A 23832-nucleotide genomic window follows, 5' to 3' on the forward strand; every position below is an offset into this window, starting at 1 on the left:
CGCCGGGCTTCGCACCGACGGCTAGCCGGGTCGCACGGGCTCTGCGGGGCGGGGACTGTGCCGCACCGACCGACCTCCCCGGGCGCGGGAACATGAGGCCAGTCCTGGAGCTCACTGCAGGCGAGGCGCGCGGTGCGCGGGCCTGCCCTGTTCGCGGGTGAACTGCCCGGCGCTCCGGGAATCGGTAATTGGCGCGAGCGGGTGCGCGCGCATGCGCGAGGCGGCGGCGGGCACGTGGCGGGGCGCTGGGCGGCGCCGGGCGGGAAGCGCCTCAGTGCCCCGGAGGCCTCCGTGCCTGGCGACCCCCTGCCTCTGGCGCCCGCGGTGGCCGAGGCCCGCGCCATCATGGGCCCCACACTGCCGCTGCCGCCGCCGCCTGGTCCCTGGAGCCCGGAGCTGCCGGGGAGGGGCCGGCGCTGCTCTCATTTCTCCCGCGTTGGGCCCTGCGGCCGCCCCGCCCCGAGTTCCCGCCCTCGCGCGGCTAAGTGGCCTCTCCCTGCAGCCCGGTCCGTGTCCACAGCGCCATGGTCTTCTGTCTGGAGAACACGGAGCCGCGCCGCCCCCGGCGAAGCGCCATGGTCCACCTCCAGGCCTCGGAAGTCCAACAGCTGCTGCACAACAAGTTCGTGGTCATCTTGGGGGACTCAAGTGAGTGCTCCTCTAGGATCACACGTCCCAGTCCCGCACCTGCAGCCTGTTTTCTAAGTCTGGAGACTTTGCCTCCATCTCTCACCTCCTCTCTGACCCCTAGTCTATTCCAGGCCAGTAGGTTTTCTCATTTTATTTCCCTGTGCACCTTCACAGGTGTCCTGACAGATGTAGCCTGTCAGGCTTTTCACACCATCTTGCTTAGCGGTTTTTTTTTCTCCCTGACATCTCCCATAATTTCCCTTATGGGAGCAGGTGACTCAGCTGACTTCTGCTAGCTAAGTGATCTCAGGTCCCTGTATATGTACTAAGGTGGGGGTGGTGCACAACTAGAAGGATCGGTGGCAGTGCCAGGGCTTCTGAACCTCACCCTTTCTCCTGCCTCAAAGCCAGCACTCCAAAGAAGTGGTGTTGGGCAACCCCAGCCCTAGGACTTGGGAGACACGGGGACGGGGTGAGGCTTGCCTTAGCCCCCGGATCTGTCTCCCTGCAGTCCAGCGAGCTGTGTACAAGGACCTGGTGCTCCTGCTCCAGAAAGACTCGCTGCTCACAGCCGCCCAGCTGAAAGCCAAGGTGAGGGAAACTCGGTAGCCATGCCAGTGGTGGGTGGGCACAGACCCTGGCCTGGCAGGGTTCTCCTCCCTGGCATGGGTCTGACCAGCTGGGTATGGGGGTGGGCAGGGGGAACTGAGCTTTGAACAGGACCAGCTGGTGGCTGGGGGTCAGCTGGGCGAGCTGCACAACGGGACACAGTACCGAGAGGTCCGCCAGTTCTGCTCGGGTTCTGGCCACCACCTTGTGCGCTTCTACTTCCTCACCCGAGTTTACTCCGAGTACCTGGAGGGCGTCCTGGAGGAGCTGACCTATGGGCCTACTCCGGACCTGGTGATCATCAACTCCTGCCTCTGGGATCTGTCCAGGTTGAGGCGAGGGGAGAGGGAAATAATTGGTTGGGGGTGGAGGTATGGCTCAGAGGCCATCTGCCTCTGTGCTGTTGCCCACCCCCTGTGCTGCCCAACAGGTATGGCCGCTTCTCAATGGAGAGTTATCGAGAGAACCTGGAGCGGGTGTTCATGCGCATGGACCAGGTGTTGCCAGACTCCTGCCTGCTGGTGTGGAATATGGCAATGCCCCTGGGAGAGCGTGTCACTGGGGGCTTCCTTCTGCCTGAGGCAAGGACCCAGCCCCAGGATGGAAGGAGGGGACAGTTGGTTAGTAGGTAGAGGACTGCCCATCCCCAGCCTGCTTCACTCTGTGGCTCTTAGATGCGGTACTTTCTCTCAGCTCCAGCCCCTGGCGGCCTCTCTGCGGAGGGATGTGGTTGAAGGGAACTTCTACAGCGCCACGCTGGCTGGGGACCACTGCTTCGACGTCCTGGACCTCCACTTTCATTTCCGGCATGCAGTACGGCACCGGCACCGGGACGGTGTCCACTGGGACCAGCATGCCCACCGACACCTCTCACACTTGCTTCTGACCCATGTGGCTGACGCCTGGGGTGTGGAGCTGCCCAAGCGTGACTACACCCCTGGTGAGCCCTATCATGAGTGGGGAGGGTCGTGATGCAGAGAGGGCCCTCATAGCACAGGGCGCACAAACAGAACAGAACAGAGGTACTCTAGGGGAATAGAGGCCCCTTAAGGATGGCTTCTTTCTCCCCCCCCTGGGGAGGGTAAGATCACAGGAGCAACAGGGCAGTCCAAGTTCTGGTTCTTTGGTCTTCTACAAGCATTGAGTACATGAGACAGCTTGTCAAAAGATCCCTACCCTGCAGATGAACTAGAAAGAAATGGGAGTACTTTGAGCTAGGCACGGAAGTGAAGGGTAGAAAGAAAGACAGGGAGGAAGGCCAAGCCAGGCAGTGTGCAGAAGTCCCTTGGCTGGTGCTGTCAGCCTCAGTTCCCGCCCGCTCCAAAGGGGACATCATGGCTGAGTGTTTCTTCGTCTGCTTCTCCTCTGGATCATGTCCTCAAAGGAAAAGTTTCCTGTCTCCCTTGTTGACGGCTCACGAGCCCTTTTGCTTCTGTGTTTAGCACAATTGCTGCGTGCACAGTATCTACAGGTTAGTGTTTGATGAATGAGAGACATGAGTTGTGTTAGAAAGCTGTTTATCAAAGCACTGGAGGTGATGGTGGACAGGCCAGGAATGTCACAGAGGCAGACTTTTGGGGCTTGGCAGCCAGGAGTTGGAGCATTGGGGAGGTAAATTAGGACTTTGACTATATAATGGTCCAATTTCCTTGTTTTTTTTAGATGAAAGAACTGATCCCCAGCAAAGAAGGGATGCTCTAAAGGCCATAAGGCTAGATTGCGATGGCTCAGGTCTCCTGAGTCCAGTTTACAGCTATAGAAATAGGGGCATCAAAAGGCAGAGTTGGGTGGGAGACTGAGTTGGTGAGTTTGGTCAGGACAGTTCTGTTTGAGGTACTGTGGAAAGGTGGAGTAGATTTGGAGTCAGTGGTGTTCACAGAGAGATGGAAGCTGAAGGGCATGAGTGTGAACCTCAAAGGAGACAACAACAGCCACATTTTGGAGGTGGAAGGAAAGAGGCTAATGGAGGAAACAGAAGGAGGTGAAGGTAGAGGCATTTTCAGGGAGGACGAGGCTATTGGCCATGTCATGTGACCCTCAGGAAGAAAGGAATTTATTAAATTTGCCAGGAAGTGGCTACATTTAGTGGGAAAAGTGTTGCAGAATTGGAGCAGGGGTAAAAGAGGTAGTGAGCAATTGCTGAGGGGATGGAAATTGGGCACAATACTCTGGACATTTGAAAGGAGCAGGCACTACTCGGGGAAGAGGGTGATAGGATCTTTATGTTTATAAGAGAGAAGATTTACAAACTTATTTATTGCTCTGCAGTTAGTTGCTCGGAGAGGGAAAGACTAAAGACCCAAGAGCTGGGCAAACAAAGGTAGAAGGCTCATTGGAGGGGAGCATGAGGTCAGAACAAAGGTGGATCTGCTGACTTTTGAGAAAGGCAAGGGAGAAGGAACACACCTTGGGCTTGGCCTGAAATGAGAGGGAATGAGGAAAACTGGGTAGATGGCAGAAGGTACTCCCGCCTGGAGGAGGGAGTAGAGGTTTAGGAGTGTGGAGGGCTAGAGTTCAGGGCAGCCTGGCCGCTCAGGCCTTCCTAAAACAACCATCCCATTCCTAGACCCATGGATTGAGGACTGGCCAGAGCCGGATCATCTGTTCCAGGGGAGCCAGGGGCAGTCCCCAGACTTTGGGGAGCAGCTGGCCTTGCCCCCACCTTCTCCCTTGCCCCCTCCCATGCCTTTTCTCTACCCGCTTCCTCAGCCCTCCCCACCTCCCTTGTTCCCACCCCTGCCCCAGGATGCCCCTTTCTTCCCATGCCAGCCCTACCCACCCCATGAATTCTTCAATTATAATACAACGGAAGACTTCTCAGTGCCACCCCATTTAGGTAGGTGCCTCTGCAGCCTCCCATCACAACTTTCCCAGCCTCTCCTTGCACCTTTCCCAGCCTAGCCTCCTGTGTTCAGGCAGACTGAGAGCAGTTGGATAACCCTTGTACTCCAGCCTCCCCACCCCTCCTCAGGATTGGGTTCAGTCATAGCTGAGTCTAGAACAGCGTTTGTGACTCATTAATCAGCTCATTGATTGTCACCGTTTCCTGATGTGGAGGAAGTACTACCATTTTGTACATGGGGAAACTGAAGCCCAAAGAAACTCACCCTGGAGGATCAGAGCAGCCTAAAGGCAGAGCTGGGCTCCCCCTGGCTGGAAGCCCACTCTGATAAATGACTGGTTCTTTTGTAGGATGTGGCCCTGGAGTGAACTTTGTGCCTGGTCCACTGCCACCTCCAGTTTCTGGCCCTCTCCCCCACGGTCAGCACCGGGGCCCGGTGGTCCACCGGGGAATGCCACGCTGTGTTCCCAGCAGCCCCTACCATGTGCCGAGGATGGGGGGACCCTGCAGGCAGCGGCTCAGACATTCAGACAGACTGGTCCACGCATACAAACTGGACAGGCGGCTTCCGGCACATTCGGGGACATGGCCTGGGTAGACTGGACCTGGGGCTGGGGCTGGATGTGCCAATGGCCCTGCAGGGCCTGCCTGCCACCCAGGTGCTGGGCCATGGTGTTGCTGTGCCTGGCATTGTTCTTGTCCATTGCTGTCACCAATAAAGGCCTGGAAGAACAGAGTGGCATCTTCCTGTGTCTCCCAAACCATGACCTTAAGAGTTGGGAGGCTGCCTCTGGGCTCTTTCCAGCTTTGGACCTTTCACCTCACATTGTTTAGAAATCACTGAGTGTGACTTTCCTGTTGCCTCACACCCTCATTCTCACCAGGACACACATACACTAAAAAAGATCTTGGCAGGTTACCTCTCCTCAGCAGTTCTCCGGGATTGGAATAGCAAGGGCTGAGTTGAAATTGTCAACATTTTTACTTCATTTAATGAATTTTGGTTGATTAATTGATTTTAGGGAGAGGAAGAGAGAAACATTGATTTATTGTCCACTTATTGTTGCATTCCTTGGTTGATTTTTTAAAAAAGATTTACTGATTTTTTAGAGAGAGGGAGAAAGAGAAACATCGTTGTGGGAGCACAACATTGAATCAAACCAGCAACTAGCAACCTCTTGGTGCACAGGACAATGCCCACATTGGTTGATTCTTGTATGCGCCCTGACCAGGGATCAAACCCCCCAACTTTGGTGTATTGGGGCGATGCTCTAACAAACTGAGCTATTTGGCCAGAGCGAAATTGTCAACATTTTATATGGAATTTATGGATCTGGCTAATTCTTACCTATACCAGTCTCATGTATTCATGTTTACATTCAACATTCATCTGTTCCTGGAAATAGACACATACCTTACCTTGCACAGTTCTTGGCATATAGTGGACACTCAAGTGATTGGAACTAATCAAGAAGCTCCCAAACCCAAGTGGGAAACTGATTAGAAATCCATTATTTAATAAATAGAATGTGCACTAAGGGCAAAGTAAACATAGACCTTATTTGGTGTGTGTGTGGGGGAATTCCAGGGTGAGGGTAGAGGATGTGTCAAACTCTGTAAGGAAGAGAGTACAGGGTCTCAGCTTTGATGAGCGACTTTAAGTTTGTGACTAAGCATCGGGTGACGTGGGCTAAATGGTGGCATGGGGTGGAGGATGGAGTGTGGAGTAGGAAAACAAGGAAACAGACCCACAAATAATCTTCAAGTAGAATTGGATGGAAGAGAGGAATGCAGAGATGTGCCAATGGCCTGCCTGCCACCCAGGCATTCTTTCCATACTTTATTGAAATTTTACCTTGGCAAAGGATATAACACCTAACAATGGAAGTGGAAATAGACCACAAAAGTGTTGATCCTTGCTAGCAATCTAAGTGCAAGTGAAGCTGCTAAGTTAGCACACGCTGGTGTTGGGGAAACTGGTACACTAGTGGACGGAGCCCTTTAGAGAGCAACCTCAACAGAGCAGTTGAGAATCAAAGGAGACAGTGCCTGAAACAAGGTTGGTTTTCTTGGGTAGAGCCCCAAAGTGGACAGGAACATACATACATAAAAGCAAGCCTTTTGTTCAGGAGATAAGATAAAATACTTCCTTTGTTAATAAAACCCATCCTTTGAGCAGCCCTCTTCAGCTGCATCCAGTTTGTCCAATCCCATGTTCGCTCCTTTCTGCCTTTCCTCAAAACCTATTCTCTGTCTGGACATTTTGCACCTCTGCTTCTGAAGCTTCTCGGTATCGCCAGAGAAAAACTACAGCTGGACTGATTTACAGAAGAAAATTATGAGTTACTCAGCCTCATGGGACCCCTCTCTGTTGCTTGCCATTCTGTTCTCTAAGAATTCTGTCACCTTCCCTACTGAGCCTTTCCTAGGCTTTTCCACTCCTTTCAAACCCCATCCCAGTTCTGGATCTCTCACCCTGTAAGCACCTTGAGACTGCAGAGGGCTCCGTGTCCCCATCATCTTACCTCTGCACGTCTAATTTCCACCCCCATCTTGCTGTGTGTCCCAACATTTTCTTCAGTGCCCCAACATAGATTTGAAGGTCATCACAACAATGGGTGGTGATAAGTTATCTTCAGTTTGTTGTCATATAAGCCTACAATACAAGACACTTGACCTCTGCATTATAGATTTTATTCGGTCATGACTGGAAACAAGAAACTTAAACAGCCACATACAAGTCATTACATGCATTTGAATTATTTCCCGGCCACTGTTTTGAGATATGAAAACGATGAAAATCATATGTTCCTCCAGCATGTGTGTGTGTGTGTGTGTGTGTGTGTGTGTGTGTATTGATTTCAGAGAGAGGAAGAAAGAGGGAGAGAAACATCAATGATGAGAGAGAATCATCAATTAGCTGCCTCCTGCATGCCTGCTACTGGGGATTGAGCATGTGCCCTGAACAGGAATCGAACCATGACTTCCTGGTTCATGGGTCGACGCTCAATCACTAAGCCATATCAGCCAGACTAGATTCTTGGTTTTAATGTTTTCCCCAGCTACATTATTTTTTTTATTTCATCTACTTTAATTTTTTCCATCACCATTTATCCCTTCTATGCCCTCTTCCACCTCCCCTCCCAGGCCCTCCCACAATCACCACACTGTTGTCCATGAGCTCTCTCTTTTTTTTCTTATTTGCTCAATCCCTCCACCCCATAATACTTCCCCAACACACACACACACACACACACACACACACACACACACACCAGAGATGTCTGTCTGCTTTTTACCTATGAGTCTGTCTCTATTTTGCTGTAGTTCAGTTTGTTCATTAGAAACCACATATGAATTAAATCATATGGTACTTGTCTGTCTCTGCCTGGCTTATTTCACTTAGCATAATACTCTCCAGGTCCATCCATGCTGTTTCAAAGAGTAAAATTTTCTTCCTTTTTACAGCAGAATAGTATGCCATTGTGTAAATGTACCATAGCTTTTTTAATCCACTCATCTACTGATGATACTTGGGCTCCTTCCAAATATTGGCTATTGTAAATAACCCTGCAATGAACATAGAGGCTCAGATATTCTTTTGAATTTGTGTTTTGGGTTTCTTTGGATAAATTCCCAGAAAAGGAATCAGTGGGTCATAAGGCAGTTCCATTTGTAATTTTTTGAGATGACTCCATACTGTTTTTCCACTAGATTCTTGTTTTAAAAAGAATGCCTCCGGTGTCCTTTCCTTTGCCATACCAATATATTCCTGAAAGGAGTAGAGGATGCAAGAGCACTTCAGATGTGATGCCAGCCTTTATTTTCCCAGTGTGTGTGTTGGGGGAGGAGGGAGAAGTTTTTTAATAAAAGAAAATTAGTGGATTTTTTTTCAAAACAGTTTAACCAAACAAAGTGTCCCAACAAAAACCGATGACCTGCCTTCTGTTATATAATCCAATTTGTCGCATAGATTGTGTGTTGAGTTCATCTTAGTTCACATATGTTGATGAAAGATAAAGATAAACTTTCTGATTGCAAAGAAATACACCTATACTTTTTAAAAACCTGCTTCATTAAGGTGTCACTGACAGTAAACTGCACATATTTCAAATGTACGATTTGATATATTTTGACATGTATACATCTGTGAAATCATCATCACAATCAATGAAATGTATCCTTCTGCCTCTTTAGAATCCTTCCTGCCTCCCCTCCCATCTCCCTACTCCTGTTCCCTAGCAACTATTGATACTGATCTGTTTTCTGTTACTATGGATCAATTTGCATTTCCTAGAATATTATATAAATGGAATCATTCAATGGGTACTCTTTTTCTTCTGGCTTCTTTCACTCAGTCTAATTAATGGGATTGGTGGAACAACATCCATGTCATTGTATCAGTAGTTCACTTTTTTCATAAGTTTGTCGTATTCCATTTTATGGCTAAACCAATGTTTATTTATCCTCTTACCTGTTGGTGGACATTTGTGAACTTTAGTTTTTGGCAATTACAAATAAAGCTTCTATGAATATTTATGTACAAATCTTTGAATAGACATATATTTTCATTTCTCTTGGGTAAACATCTAGGAATGAAATGGCCGAATCATGTGGTAGATGTATGTTTAATTTTTTAAGAAACTACTAAATTATTTTCCAAAGTGGTTTTCCAATTTTACATTACCCCCCAGCAGTGTATGAGGATTGCAGTTCCTCCATATCCTCACCTACATTTAATATGTTTTTTTAATATTAGTCATTCTAGTAAGTGGGTTGTATGTTGGGTATTTTTAAGATTTTCTTTTTAAATCGATTTTTAGAGAGAGAGAGAGGAAGGGAGAGGGGGGAGAGAGAGAGAGAAACATCATGTGAGCGACACATTGATTGGTTGCCCGGAACCCTTCGGTGCGCAGGCCGGCGCTCTAACCACTGAGCTCGCTGGGCACGGTGGAAACAACAGATCTTAAATCAAGTTCTTTTATTTTTTAAATGGGAAATATTTGAAAAGTAAGAAGGCAGTATAAAGGATGCACGATCCAAACTATAGAAGGAAATGTTGTCTCAGAAAAAAATAACCTGTCCAAAGTTGGTTACTTCCAGACCCCGACAGACCTCACAAAAGACGGCTTTTTACCCCAGGAGGAACGGGCAAACAGAGTATGGGTGGGCCAGGAGTCTGAGACACAGTGAAGCCTGCGAGATGAGGCCCTTCCCTCTCCAGGATTCCCAGGAGCTCAGCCCTCTATGCTTCTGGGTTTCTGGTTGGGGGACCCAGGTTGAAGATTTGGGGTCAGGGGTGAGGAATCAACGAAGCCGCCACTGTGAGGACCGTGGACCGGAGATGACCCTCCCCGGAATCCACCTCGCCTGGCCTGTGAAATATGTCTCCCCTCCTTCAACCAACACTCCAGCCCCTCCCCCCCGAGTCTTCGCGGCCAGAGCTGGAGATACCCGCCAGAGGGCGCCCTTGCACCGTCGGTCGCCGGGTCCGCAAGCTGGGATTCCCTGGCTGTCGATTTTCCGGGACGGCTACCGAGCACCTCCCCTGGGTGGGTGCCCACAGCCCTGCAAACCCCTACGAGGTTCGCTATTTCCAGCCTCAGGTCCTTGTCCGCCCCGCTCCGCCCCCACGGTCAATGCGCCCGCCTCGACGCCCTCCAGCCGTCGCCCTGGTTCCTCTCCCGCGCACTCGAGCCTGGGGAATTGCGCACCTCGCACCTGCTCTAGGGGCTACCTCCCGTGCAGCGCAGGCTGCCTCCCCCATCCCCTCCCGCCATGACCCGGTCTCCCCCAAGTCCTCTGTGGCCACGGACTGCTGGGTGAGGAGAGCAGCTTCCCTCATCCCCCAGCGAGGACATGGCCTCCCTTTCCCCTGCACACACGGGTTTGAGGGAGAGCGCCTCCTCCTTCCAGGGACCCCTCTCCTTCCCCCAGGATGGCCACGGACAACTGTCTCAAGTAGTCCCCCAGCCTCACGAGCCCCCTTGACACCAGCCTCTCGGGCCCTCCCGTGTCCTGGCCGATCCCTGCTCCTTGGGGCAGAGGGAAGCCCTGCCGCGGGTCGCTCCGGCTCCTGCACATGCGGCTGTGGATTCCTGTTTTCTTACATGCAAGGCCTCTGGAGGCTGACGCCTCCTCCGCTGCGTTCTTCATTCCCCGCCCAACCTGATTATTTTTCTGGCCGGACCCCCCCCCCCCCAACCCGTCCCAATCCTGACAGAGCAGGCTGTGGCTGGCGGGGGAGGACAGGCCGAGATCCCACTCAGCCTCCCAGGTCACTCCGGCCACTGGAGCATCGCAGCTCTCCCTCTGGCCCAAACCCAAAGGCTTAGGACGTCTTCGTTCCAGCACGTTCATTCTCCCTGAGCTTGCATGTTTAAGCCTTTTAACCCTACATGGGTGACTTGGTCTACATTTAAAGGAATTTCAGGGATTATGTTCATGCTATCATTTTCCTTTCGTCTGTCAGGTGCCTCACTTCATTCCCCTTTAACTGAACACTCCATTCCCCTCTGCCTGCCCCCTAGAGCCAGCCATTCAACCGTTTCTTTTGTTTTCATGTGTTCTTGCCACCTCCCGCCAGCCAAAGTGTGTTTTGCTGGCATGCATTTGAAATTTTCATCCAAAGAATTGTATTATTTCTCATTCAGTTTGTCACTCAAAGCTAGGAGTTCAAGATCAATCTCTATAGCTCCTGCCCCTTCTGCTGCTTCCTCTCAGCGGTGCTCACACTATGTCTCACTTTTCTTATCTCCTGCCACCACTAATAACAGTGCAATCATTACTCTCAAACACATCCTCCTATGCAGTGTTTCTCAAACAGTGTGCTTGTGTATCACCCGAGACTCTTGTTAAAATGCCGGCTCTGAAATAAAAATTTAAAAAATGCAGGCTTTGATTCCACAGGCCGAGAGTGGGGCCCAAAACTCTGCATTTTTCACCAGCTCCCAGATGAGGCTGATACTGCTAGTTCTGAGGCCACACTTTGAGCAAGGCCCTTAGGGGCCTCTGTGAGAACTCATGTTGGGTTGCTGGGTCACAGGGCATGTGTTGATCTAATTTGGTAAGTACTACCCATCTGCTACCCAGTCTGGTTGTACCACCTTACTCCACATCAGCAGAGCAGGAGAGTGGGAGGTATATACAGGATGGGGCAAAAATAGGTTTACAGTTGTGAGTATATGAATCAGAGTTTATTCTTGTATTATTTATTAATTCTTGTATTTTCCCTAAAAACAACTGTACACCTACTTTTGCCCCTCCCTGTATTTATGTGGGGAAGGGAAGAAGGCCTTCTCCTTGCTTCTGCCCACATCTTGTCCCGCAATGTGTTTGGTCTGGGCCCAAACCAATGGGCTTAAGGCTCGGGAGTGATATTGCTGACCAGCAATGCTGGGCTAAGTCTATGGTGGACCTGAGGATAGCATCCAGGAGACTCCCATTAGGTTGCATTTTCTCTATTGCTTTACTTTTAGTGTCCTGTTAAGTAGACGAGGACTCCAACAACCTGGCCTTCCCATTGGCAAGTAGCTGTTTTGAACCTGATTTCTCATCTCTAAAATGGAACAGCAGTAGTATAGCTATGGTTTGCAGAGTGAGGAGTCAGTCTAGAAACTTCACCCACATGCCAGCAGCCCCACAGGAGCCCTAAGACAGGGGTTCTTACTTGGTTTTACCCATGAGGAGAATGACGTTCAGGAAGGCTTAGCAATTTCCACAAGGCCATGGAGATAGAAAGTGACAATGTTGGGATTCAAACCCAGCCTCAGCTAATACACCAGAGCCCGTGCTAACCATGAGGCTATCCACCTCCATGTCCTGCCTTGCCCTTGCTACCAGGCCATATTTCAGGGACAGTCACAAGGAAGTGGGAAGGAAGGACTATGCCTGGGTTTTCAGGCATGGATGCTGAAGGCTTCTAACCAGTGGCATGGAGGGTCATGAAATTCTACAGCAAATGGATTTTGGCAAAAATGAACCTAGGGTCTAGGGCAGTGATGGCGAACCTTTTGAGCTCGGCGTGTCAGCATTTTGAAAAACCCTAACTTAACTCTGGTGCCGTGTCACATATAGAAATTTTTTGATATTTGCAACCATAGTAAAACAAAGATTTATATTTTTGATATTTATTTTATATATTTAAATGCCATTTAACAAAGAAAACTCAACCAAAAAAATGAGTTCGCGTGTCACCTCTGACACGCATGTCATAGGTTCGCCATCACTGGTCTAGGGGCTGGTCCTCAGGGCTTGAGTATTTAGGTGGCAGGAGAGGAGGACTTTGGGTCGAGGGCTTTAAGAGCAGGGCTTGTAGGCTTAGAAGTACACTAGATCAGGGATGGACAGGATTTGGGAGGGTCAGGAATTGGGTGGGTGTTAGAAGTGGGGTAGGGATCAGGTGGTTGGGTCTTAGCTATGGGTAAAGCTGTCTATCATGTGTCTGACTTGGTAACAGTTGATCACTCACTGTTTTGTTTGGAGGGTTAGCAGATGTGCAAACAGCCAGACCCCCTGGGCATCGGGAATGCCACCTTTCACGACCCGCCTGGTGCTGTGAGCAGCTGGGTCCATTTTGGAAACCATGGGCTATGCTTCTCCCACTCACATAGCTGTGCAAGCATCTCCTGGCACTAAGCCCCAGGCCCAAGCGTTTCACAATCAGGAGAGTTCGACATCTGCAGATTTTGAGATTTCATGACACATGACATTTTTACATCTTGTCCACACCCATCCATCCTCTGTTTACCACTATAATTCTACTCATGGTGGAACATTTCCCCAAAGGCCCAGGGAAGCGTCTTGCTCTTTCTATGGCCTTAGGGCTCAAAAGACCTTTTGAGTCTACAGAATGTTCTCAAGAGTTCAATATAGTATCTTATTGTTTCCTGGACTTTACAAAGCACTTCATACATAGGTATTGCTGTTGACACACTTAGCACAAGCTCAAAAGAATTAATTGGCCAAGGCCCCATGTGTAGGTGGGTGAAATGGGACTTGTTTGTTTTTCCAGAACAGATCTCAGGAGACTTAAAGAGTGGGTACTCTCTGGGAACCTTACTACCCTATTCAGCCCATTTTCCAGACTTGGGGATGTGGACTGAGGCAGGAGCTAAGGTATCTAGGGAGTGGGGGGAATGTCTGGGCAGGCAGGCCTGGGAGGTGAGTTAGTTGAAGTCTCATGGAGCTTGTGGCCAGCCCTCTTCTAGCGAGGCTTCGGTCAGTGGGCCCTTCCTAGAGCTTGGGGAAGTGGAAAAAGAGGGTTGGTGGGAGGAATGGCAAGTCCAGGGGTACCCGGGTAGAAGTTCTCAATGAGCCTGAAGCTGAGGCAGCTGCAAGAAAAAAGATGTTGCCAGTTTCTAAGGGCGCCCCAGTGGTGTCACCGCACCCAATGGGAGCTCTTGGTGGCTTGGCCAAGCTCTACCCCTCGCTAAGCCTTCTGCCCTATCCCCTCTCCTCAAAGCCCCTGGCCCCCCACACCAAGTACCTGCAGCATCAGCTTGAGGGAGGTGCCCAGGGTCAGGCCAGTCTACCTTGCCAGCTCCAGCAACACCACCCATGCCACAACCTGTGCTAGGGACTGGAGGTCTGGGCCTGTTGAAGCAGGAAGGCTCTAGTCTCACTGCCCTCCCCCTCCCTCGGGGCCTCAGGCCTTAGGCCAGGGCTAACAGACACAGGCAGCGGGATGGGTTGCCCTTCTATTGGTCCAAGTCCTGAGCGTAGCCTGGGTGAGACATGGAGGTGAGGAGGCCCACAAGGCTGAGCAGCGTAGAGAACAGCAGCAGGAAGGAGGCGGTGAAGAGCAGGGCCGGGAGGGCACTGAGCATCAGCAGCAGGACGGCGGGCAGCAGATGGCGCCACGCGGCGGCCGCCACAGGCCACAGGGAGCTCAGCAGGTGGGAGCCGGTGGTGAAGAGTGCGTGGCACAGCATCAGTGCCAGCAGCAGGTAGAGGATCCCCTCCAGGTTCCACAGCATACGCTGCAGCGGCTGCCGCCAGCTCGATGTGGTCCACCACTGGGTCCAGCTCTGGGGCACATGGCACAGGCACCAGCGCACCCAATCCTGCCGCGTGACCCAGGCGGACCAGGGCAGCGCCCGCTGCGGCCCCTCACCGGCCCCGATGGCGTCCGTCTCCACTCGAGGCTGCTGCATCACAGCTGGTGCACCTGGGGAGAGGCTAGGCCAGCTGCAGGAGCAGCCCTGGAGGTGCCTGGGGCGCAGGGGTCAGGAGGGCACCAGTGTGGGTGGGGTGGGGCTTTGAGCTGGGGTATGGGTCTTACCTCTGGGCAGTGGTCCCTAAGTCATGTTGCTGCCAGCAGCGCCCAGGATGGCCTGGCAGCCAGAGTTGAGCCCCTCTTTCACTCTCCCTCCCCCACCCCCTCCCTAGAGGACCCCCATTGTGACCCGGATTGGGGTGGGGTCCAGCCAAGAAAGGAGCCACTCCAGGGTGTGAGCCTCACCTGGGCCTCTCTCTGGGGGACCCTCTAGGCTAGCAGGGAAGTCTGGGAACACACAGATGTACTTCCTCATGCTTTCCTGTGGAAAGCCCTCTTGGATCCCGTCCCTTTCCTACTGGCTAATAATGAGTCCCACTCTGCTCTCTCCCAAGTCTTTCTTTGGGCCTTCATTCTTTAGAACCACAGAGGCGGCCAGAATGGCCAGCCGCAACCTGGAGGTTCTGAGATGGCTGTCACATCCTGCCCTGGGCTCCCTGTCCCTTGCCTCATCTCACCTTCTATCATTGCTGGAGGTCTGATGATGTTCAGGCTGGGGACAAAGGTGTACCCTCCCACCTGCCCAGCCCAGAATGGAGGAAAGGAAGCCTGGGGAAGCAGCATGGCCAGTGTATTTCTGGAGGGCAGTCAGGCCCAAGGATAGAGGCAGAAAGCCAGGCCAAGCAGGGCCAAGGGCATGCCTTGGGCTCCCAAGAGCAGCTCCAGGCCCAGGAGCAGTAGGAGGAGAGCCTCCTGGAGGCTGAGTCGTCCTGTGATTGCCACTGTCTGCAGGAGTAGAGCCTCCTGCTGTCTTGGGCCCTCGCCAGCCCCTTGACTTTGGCCCCCTGTGAGAAGTGTGTGCTGTGGCCGGGTGGGACTTGTGGGCCTGTGGAGAGAGAGGGTAGCAGCTGGGATTCGGGAGGCTGACCTCTTGCTTGCTTGCCTGCACCTGCCCACCTGCCAGGCGGCTGCCCATTTACCTGTGGAGCAGGTCGAAGGCCAGGAAGCTGACCAGCAGCAGCAGCAGCAGCAAGGCTGGGCCAGCCATGGAAAAGACTGCCCGAATTGTCAACCCCAGTGCTCCCAGCCCTAGGACACTGTCCAGGAGCTGGGCGGGGCTAGGGCCCCAGAAGAACACACATGGACCCATTGAACTACCCAATTCCTCCCCAGCACCCAGGCCCCTGGGAGAGACAGGGATAGGATAAGCAAGGACTTCAGGCCCGGGTAACAGAGCTGGGTCATGGAGGGAGGGGGAGGTTATAGGAAGGGGCTGTCCTGGAGGTAGTGATGGAAGTGTGTGGGAGGGGATGGCAGATAGACAAGCAAGGATGAGCTCAGGGAGTGGGGAATTGGGTTCCTTGGGAATCTCCCCCTCCCCACCCACCCACTCACCCACCCACCAATCCTCCTCACCTCCTGCCACTTCGGTCTGCCATTCTGGGACTGGGCAGCTGGGACATTGTGACCTCTTGCCAGGTGGGGCTCTGTGGTAGGGAGGGGCTGCTGCTGGTTCTGGCCTCACAAGCAGCTGGTGGCTCAGGCGGGACTCAGCCAGAGGTCAGTTCTTTCTGAGAACTAGGACTCGCCCTCTCCCTTGTGATTCTGCTATCTCTCTGCCCTAGGGCCCTCCCATGGTGCTTCTGCTATCTCTCTGCCCTAGGGCCCTCCCATGGTGCTTCTGCTATCTCTCTGCCCTAGGGCCCTCCCATGGTGCTTCTGCTATCTCTCTGCCCTAGGGCCCTCCCATGGGGATCTGAGCTGCCAGGAAGGCATTCTAACCCCATCACTACATGGGTGGCTGACCAAAGGGAAGGGGCTGCTTTCTTTGTCCTGCAGGTGCTTGGAGCTGTGTCCAGGGACAAGTCATTCAATCTTCCCGTCCACTGCTCTCTGCCCTGAGAGCAGGGTGATGCCTGTGGGCCCTTGTGGGGGATTTTTCAGGACTGCAGCCCTGGAAGGCAGAGATTCTGTCAGGAAGGAACCAGAGGCTTTCCAAGGCTGAGCTCCCATGTGACCTGGGACATGGGAGTGGGGCAAGAGGCAGCTGTTAAGCATGTAAGTACTATGGTGTGTAGGTGTTCGGGATACTGGGACTCCAGAAATGGCATAGAGGGCTACCGCATAGTAACCCCCTAACTGGACGTTAGAGTCGCTCTCTGAGAATGCAGTTAAGGAAAAGGAACACGTAATAAAGGCATTGGTCACTTAGGAAAGAAACCCACTTCCACTGATGATGTGTGATTGCGTGATGGTTCCAACACATCCTAGTTTTGTGACCTGAGAGGCAAGAATGGAAATAGGTTGTAATTGAGAGAACTTAATTTTGTCCACATAGTATACTTTGAAGGAAAACTGAAGGGAGTGGGGTAAGGGGAACAGTGGCCATACAGCCCTTAGGAGAGGAGGAGACAGAGAATCAGGCTGCATATTTGCCTCCAGCGGGCCCTGTCCAAAGACTCAAGGTGGTGGCCTTGACATCTTTGAAGGCGATGAGCTCAACAATCCATGGAGCCAATGCCACCAGCCCTCGGGACCATTTGGTGATTGCCTTTGGTATGGCTCTTCCCAGGGAAATAAAGAAACATCCACAAAATTTCAAGGGAAAATGATTTTCAACCTAGAAACATGTATCTGTTCATATGATTTCAAGCGTGAAAGCAGAATAAAGACATTTAAAGCCATACAAGGTCTCGGCAATTTGATTTTGCATATACTTTTTCTTAGAAAGTTACTAGAGTGTGTACTTCAGAAAAACAGGAATTAAACTAGAAAGAGGATAGTATGGAATTTTAAGAAATGAGGCTAAACCCTGGCTGGTGCTGCTAAGTGGTTAGAGCATTGGCCTGCATACCAAGGGTCTCGGGTTCCATTCCCAGTCAAGGGCATGTACCTGGTTTGCAAGTTCATCCCTGGACAGGTCAGGGCATGTGTGGGAGGCAACCAATCTATGTGTCTCTCTCACATCAATGTTTCTTTCTCTCTCTCTCTCTTTTACCCCCTCCCCCCTCCCTCCTTTCCACTCTCTCTCTAAAAAAAAAAAAAAAAGAAAAGAAAAAATATCCTTAGGTGAGGATTAACAAAAAAATAAAAATAAATAAATGAGGCTAAACACAGAAGAAGAATGATGAGCAAGGCCTGGTATGTCAGCTGTGCTCCCAGGTAGAGAAAGAAAAACCCTGGCCGATGTGGCTCAATTGGTTGGGCTTCATCCCATGTGTTGACTGCTTGATTCCAGTCAAAGGAACATGCCCGAGTTGTGGGCTCAATCCTCAGGATAGCTGATAGATGTTGTGCTCTCACATCAATGTTCCTCTCTCTCTCTCTCTCTCTCTCCCTCTCCCTTCCTCTCTCTCTCAAAATCAATAAACTATTTAAAAAGGAAGAAAGAAAGAACCCAGCCTGGAATCAAAAGGTAGATGTTCAAAGAGGGATGTTTCCGGAAGAAAATGAAATTATCTGGTTTTGGACATATTCAAAATAAATGTTCAGTTCTGTTGGAAACATTGGGATTGAATTTACAATTGGTGCCCAGGAAACCAAGCAAATGATAAAACAAAGTAATTAATAACTCCAGGGAACACAAAAGGTTGAACAATAACATTTACATGTTCATAACATAAGCTCTGCATATTGACTTCAGTGATTTGGCTCTTTTGAGAAAATGGAAGGAGGGGAAATGTATGTTTATGTATTTGGATGTGTATGGGTGGGAGGGTGGGAGGAAAGAGATTAATTCCATAGCAAGTAACCCACAGATAACATCTAACCATAGAAAAATCAAGAAATAGCAATAGAAGCATAGAGGTCAATACAAGGAAAAATAATAGAATTTAAAGTGGTTGACTTGGGAATGGAGAAGCATAAAAACGTCTTCTATTACAAGCCTAAATGTGAGTTGCCTCTAAAATTATTATAAATCATTTTGATAAAAATAATTTTGCTAAAAAAAAGAAAAATTAATATAGCTCACATTGTGGAGGTCAGAAGTACAACCTCCCACGATGAATGAAACTGATTTCCTAATGTTTTGTTTTTTTAAATATATTTTATTGATTTTTTACAGAGAGGAAGGGAGAGGAATAGAGAGAAACATTGATCAGCTGCCTCCTGCACATTCCTTAATGGGTATGTGCCCGCAACCAAGGTACATGCCCTTGACCAGAATCGAACCTGGGACCCTTCAGTCCACAGGCCGATGCTCTATCCACTGAGCCAAACCAGTTAGGGCTGATTTCCTACTATTATGTGGATGTATTCTTGCGGCTTGAGTTAACATTTTCAGTGGCAACATCAAACTCAGGAAGTTGTGAATCACATGCATTTTAAGGGCAGGTGCCCTAAACCTCCACCTAGGGCTTCTCAGCCTTTAATATGCACATGACTCTCCTGGGGGTGAGTCCTGTTAAAATGCAAGTTCTAATCCGTAGGTCTGGGGAGGGATTCTGCATTTCTTAGAGGCTCCCAGGAGACACTGATGCTGTTGGTCCTTGGTCACACTTTGAGGAGCAAGGCTCTCCAAGACATTGATGTATGAAAGAGAGAGCTGGGGAGGTGGTGGTGAGGGAAGGATGGGCATGTGGGAAAGTGCCTCTTGTGCATCCAGGTGCCACGGGAGTCCCCATTAATGCTCACGTGCACCATGGGGTTGGGGGGTACCTAGTGGGCAGTGAGTTCTCCTCAGCACCAGGACAGGGGATTAGGAGACACAAGTAGGCAGTAGATTTCGCTACTTTTCTATTTGTGCAGCCAAATATGTAACCTCCTTTCTTTTCTTAATATTGTTTATTCCATCCATGTGTGTGGGAGCAAGGAGGCTGTGTTAAACTGTTTTCTCCATCTTTAATTCATCTGGTTAATGTCAGGGTTCCTAGAACCACATACTATCTCACTTTATCATCACGGCGCTGGGAAGAAAATATTATCATTCCCATTTTACAGATGAGAAAACTGTGGCTCAAAGAGGTGAAATTACTATTCAAGGATACCTGAACAAGTAAACGGCAGAAACCGGATGTGAAATTAAACCAGTGTGGCTCCAAGTCATTTATCCTTTCCACGTCCAGCCACCCGACCACACTAGCGGCTGGCAATGCTGGCACGCAATTCCCAGCCCATCCCTTGAACCAGGATCCCTTTAGGCAGGTGTCCCCACCCAGCCTGGCTCCGTTGTGCTTGTAAAGTAGCCTTGCCCTTGTGAGGCTACGAAAGATTCTCTCCCTGGCTCCTGGGGCTAGCCATCTGGCTGTGCAAGTACTTGTGATGGGAGGAAGGGCACTTAATCGGAATAGAACCACAGTTGTTTAAAGATTATTCACCTACTAACCAAAGCCAAGAGGGTTTCTGACAGACCCTGGGGAACTGGAGGATGTGTTGCAAGAAGAAAAAACAGGGCTGCAAAAATAAGGTGACCTTGAAGAAGCCCAGATGGGTCCATTATTCAGAAAAGAAAATACATTTTGAGAGCAAACCGAGGACAGGACATGCTTTAACTTGGCTGCTGTGCCGGGACCCCGGCCCCCTCCGGGAGTTTGCCTCAGGAATGCTGACCATTCTCTGGTCCCAGGAACGGGCTGAGCTGAAGCCACCTTTTTATCGGACTTCCATTTCCTGAGGGCAGACACACAGACTGCAGACCCTAAAGCTCCCTTGACCCTGTTGCCCTCCCAGCTACACAGAGCTCTTTTCCCTCACCCCTATATAATCAGCCAGCTGGCAGAAGAAAGGAGGGAGCGCTTTTTAAATTTCTAGGGCATGAAGCCCGCTGCTCATTCCGTATTGCTGGCAATTTGAAATCAACACTCCTTACTGGTTCAGCCTTGTCTCTGCTTATTGGCTCAGTAGTGACAGGCAGTAGCGGCCTTGATTTGGGGGGTCCAGTTTCACTTGGGTGCAAACCTGCAGCCTAGGAGCTGCTACCTCCAGAACCTGCTTCCAGGCTGGGTGGCTTTGCAGCCCCAGAGACGCAGTGGCAAGGGCCAAAGGCAGTATGTAGCCTGGCTGGGAACACAGTGGAGTGTAAGGGGATGAAGTTATAAAGGGGCATGAGAAGGTGTTGAGGCTTAGAGGGATGTAAAGAGGCCCTAAAGGTCGCAATAGACAAGGCAGAGAGACAAGGGGCACAGGGGGTAAGAGGGGTAAGAAGAAGTAAGTACACGGGACACAAAAGGCATGAATCCCAGCAGCTAAGGGGATGGTGGGAAGTGGCCAACATGCCCTATCCTGCCAGTCCCTTTGTGGGGGCAGGTGTCCCGGTTCATGGCCTGACATCTCCTGTCCCACAAAACCTGGTACTGTTGGGAAGGGTCAACTTCCCTTCTGCTCTTCTTATTATTTTTATTGATTTTTTAGAGAATAAGGAAGAGGGATAGACAGATAGAATCATCGATGAGAGAGGAAGTCATTGATTGGCTGCTCTTGCACGCCCTCCACCGGGCATGTGCCCTGACGGGAATCAAACCAGCGACCTCTTGGTTCCTGAGTCCACGCTCAACCACGGAGTCACACCAGCCAGACCCTCCAGCTTTTCTTGTTTCTCTCTAACCTTGAATATATTATACAAACACTTTTTGATCACTGACTAGGGACCCGACACTTTTCTAGGCCCTGAGGTGCAGTGAACATTTAGGTGCAAAAGACTTTCTTGACCCTAGCCAGTTTGACTCAGTGGATAGTGTCTGCCCGCAGACTTAAGGGTCCCAAGTTCGATTCCAGTCAAGGGCATGTACCGTGGTTGCAGGCTCAATTCCCGGCCCTGGTCAGGGCGTGTGTGGGAGGCAACCAATCGATGGGTCTCTCTCACATTGATGTTTCTCTCTCTGTCTCTCCCTCTCCCTTCCACTCTCTCTAAAAATCAATAGAAAAAATATCCTTGAATGAGCATTAAAAAAAAAAAAAGGCTTTCTTGGAGGGTTGCTTACCTCCTGCTACAGGGGAGGAGAGACCTAACAGTGAACATATAACAAATTAAACAAGATAATCTCAGTCATGTGGAGTGCCTTGAAGACAACGTAATAAAAAGGGTGAGAGCAGAGTGTGTGTGTAGAGGAGGGAGCTTATTCCATCGGAATGGTCAGGGAAGGTGCTAGGAGGCAGGTGACACTGAAAGGCCATCAGGATGATGAGGATGCAAATCTGAAAAAGGAGGTGAGATAATGCGAAGGTCCCATGGCTGGATGGGCTGGTGCATTGGAGAAATAGCTGGAAAGCATGTGTGTTTGGTGGGATGTGAGCCAGGGGGTGAGCGTGGGGAGATGAGGTGGGAAAGGTGTGGGTGCAGAACCTTGTCATGAAGGGCCTTGCAGGTGAGCCCAGTCGGGACTTAAGCCAGGAGGAACTTGACAGGATTTGGCTGCTGTGTGGGGACCAACTTGGAGGCAGTGGGTGCCAGAGACAGGAAAGTGGACAGACTGGGCTTTGTTCAGACCTGCTTCTCTATAGGAGCCTGTCCTGGCCTTCCATCTCCCACCCCCACTCACACCAAGCCGTGGCCTGTAGTACCATCCTTCTGCCTCTGATCTGGTTGCACTTCAAGGAGCCTTGGCTTGGAGCACCTACCCTGAGTTTTCCTAAGTGCCCCTCTGGTGTCTGGGGCCTTGGCAGTGCCGTCCAGGCAGGGCACTCCACGGTGGGTCCTGTCCAGGTTACTCCCTTTCGGGCTGTGGTAGGTCGTTAGACAGACATGAGCAGAGCAAGGCTGAGGGGCCAGGTACAGAAGGTACCAGGGCAGGACGCCCTGAGTGCCTAGCAAAGGATAATTGTAGTGTGGGACCTTGTCAGAGGGGTGACTTTTTCTCCTTAGAGATGACATCTAGGTCTCAGTTGTATTTCAGCTTCAGGCCCAGAAAAGCAGCAAAACCAGACAAGCAAGGCGGCATCACCGCTGACCTCAGAACCAGCTGCACTGAATAAAGAATGACCCCCTGCCCAGACAACCAATCAATCAGTGGAGACCCGGACCCTGAAAGGACACACGTGGAAAGCAGCTGAATATTCTATTGAGATCTTCCCCCGGGACCTCCCCTCAAATCTCCACCCTTAAAACCCTTCGGACTGAGGACCCAGTGCGCTCTCCCTCCCGGGAGCCTGCCAGTGCCTATCCCCTCCCTTCTCCTCCCCACTCCTCCAGGCCACGCCCCTCCACCTTCCTCACTTCTTAGCCCCAAGGGCCCCTCCTGTACCTCTATAACGTATTTCCTGAGCCCATCTCTTCTATGAATTACTTCTCCTACCTCTGTGATTTCCCAAATAAATGTTCTCTTACAGTTTGAGTCTTGGATCTGAATTCTTTCCTAGCCAGAACTCAAGTTCTGTACCGAGTCTGCTGAACCCAGGTCCGGTTTGACCCCACCGGTCTGACACCTGGTGATGCTCTGGCCGTCCCCAACAGGGCGCCTACCCAGCGCGGGTGGGTGGACCCGATGCCTGGGGAGCTCCAGGACTCCCCTATGTGAAGTGGACTGGGCTGGTGGTGTCCTCAGTTCCAGGAACGCGGGACGCTATTTCCTTCTAGAGATCCTGCAGATAGAGCCACCAGAACGGTGCTGAGACGCCGCCTTTGGGCGATTCGAACTGCTTAGATAGATAGTGGCCCTGCCAAAAATATTTGCTCGGGGCCCTTCGTCCTCCGTTAGATTCCTCGCCACCTCTGGGCATCCCTTCCCCGTGGGCATAGCAGTCTCTCTCTGCCGGCTCCTTGCAAGGGCAAAGCGTCGGCCAGAGGCGCACAGCGGACGCATTTCCTTCCTTCTGGGAAGGCGGCCCTGGCGTGGGGGAGTCAATAGGGTCTTGGGGGGGGGGCGGGGGGATGAGCAGGGTCCTGCGCTCTGGAACCCAAGGATGAGGGTATTCCCGCGGCCGGGCACCCGAGGCTGCGAGGTGCGGGCCGGGGGAGGAGAATTGAGGCAAGGGCTGCGAGGAAGGCAAGAGGGCAGGACGCCCAGCAAACCTGGACCCATCCATCCCGGGCCCCAGCCCCGTGGGTATCCGCTCGGGCTTCTCTGCTAGGATTACATAACACCAGAACGTGGCAGCCGGGCGAGCAGAGGAGGAGGCGAAGGGAGGGAAAGGCGAGAGGGGAGGCGGGGCCGGGTGGGGGTGCGGTGGTGCCGGGAGGCGCCGCCTCTGGTGGGCCCCTCGGGCTGTCGGTCAGAAAGATTCCTAGAGGGCCAGCCCTCCTCCCACCCCCCGCCCCGTCTCAGTGTCCCCTCACTCTTCCACGGCAGGCGGCCTCTGGCTCTGAGTCTAGACGGATTTCCCTCTTGGGTTGTAGTTTCCGCCTCCGAAGTTCCGAGCTTCGCTGTCTTGGCTAAGGCAGTGGCCGCTGTGCGCCTCGGTCGACCAGTTTGGAGAATGAGGTTGGATTGAGAGGCCACGCGTACGGCATCTGGAACGGTGCGCGGCACCTAGTAGGTGCCCCGTGCGGGGAGGAGCCTCGCAGTGAAGTCGAGGTTGCCGAGGGGCTTTGCAGACGATGTCGGGCATCGCTCGAGGGAGGCGGGAGCGGGAGGGGCGCGGGCGGTGAGAGCCGAGACGT

The 23832-nt window shown here is 51.5% G+C and overlaps 3 protein-coding genes across 4 annotated transcripts; 1 reads left to right on the top strand and 2 right to left on the bottom strand.

Moving 5' to 3' along the window:
• The first annotated feature begins 48 nt into the window (after window positions 1-48).
• PCED1A (PC-esterase domain containing 1A) lies at window positions 49-4807 on the top strand. Of its 2 annotated transcripts, XM_059705728.1 has the most exons (8): window positions 49-184; window positions 503-648; window positions 1142-1221; window positions 1330-1568; window positions 1670-1820; window positions 1933-2179; window positions 3806-4075; window positions 4432-4807. In XM_059705728.1, the coding sequence occupies exons 2-8, from the start codon at window positions 525-527 to the stop codon at window positions 4677-4679; spliced, it is 1359 nt and encodes a 452-aa protein (XP_059561711.1). In that variant the 5' UTR covers window positions 49-184; window positions 503-524; the 3' UTR covers window positions 4680-4807. The 2 variants fall into 2 exon arrangements, with proteins under 2 accessions (XP_059561711.1, XP_059561713.1); XM_059705730.1 differs by lacking the exon at window positions 3806-4075.
• Window positions 4808-13779: 8972 nt separating this feature from the next.
• TMEM239 (transmembrane protein 239) lies at window positions 13780-14825 on the bottom strand. The gene is made up of 2 exons (XM_059707496.1): window positions 14806-14825; window positions 13780-14293 (listed from the first exon to the last, which is right to left on the bottom strand). The coding sequence occupies exons 1-2, from the start codon at window positions 14823-14825 to the stop codon at window positions 13780-13782; spliced, it is 534 nt and encodes a 177-aa protein (XP_059563479.1).
• A 120-nt stretch (window positions 14826-14945) lies between these two features.
• C8H20orf141 (chromosome 8 C20orf141 homolog) lies at window positions 14946-23780 on the bottom strand. Its single transcript, XM_059707497.1, has 3 exons — window positions 23678-23780; window positions 15278-15533; window positions 14946-15183 (listed from the first exon to the last, which is right to left on the bottom strand). Exons 1-3 carry the CDS (start codon window positions 23778-23780, stop codon window positions 14946-14948), a joined length of 597 nt encoding a protein of 198 aa, XP_059563480.1.
• Between the last annotated feature and the right edge of the window lie 52 nt (window positions 23781-23832).

Source organism: Myotis daubentonii, chromosome 8, assembly GCF_963259705.1.
Source record: "Myotis daubentonii chromosome 8, mMyoDau2.1, whole genome shotgun sequence".
NCBI lineage: Eukaryota > Metazoa > Chordata > Mammalia > Chiroptera > Vespertilionidae > Myotis > Myotis daubentonii.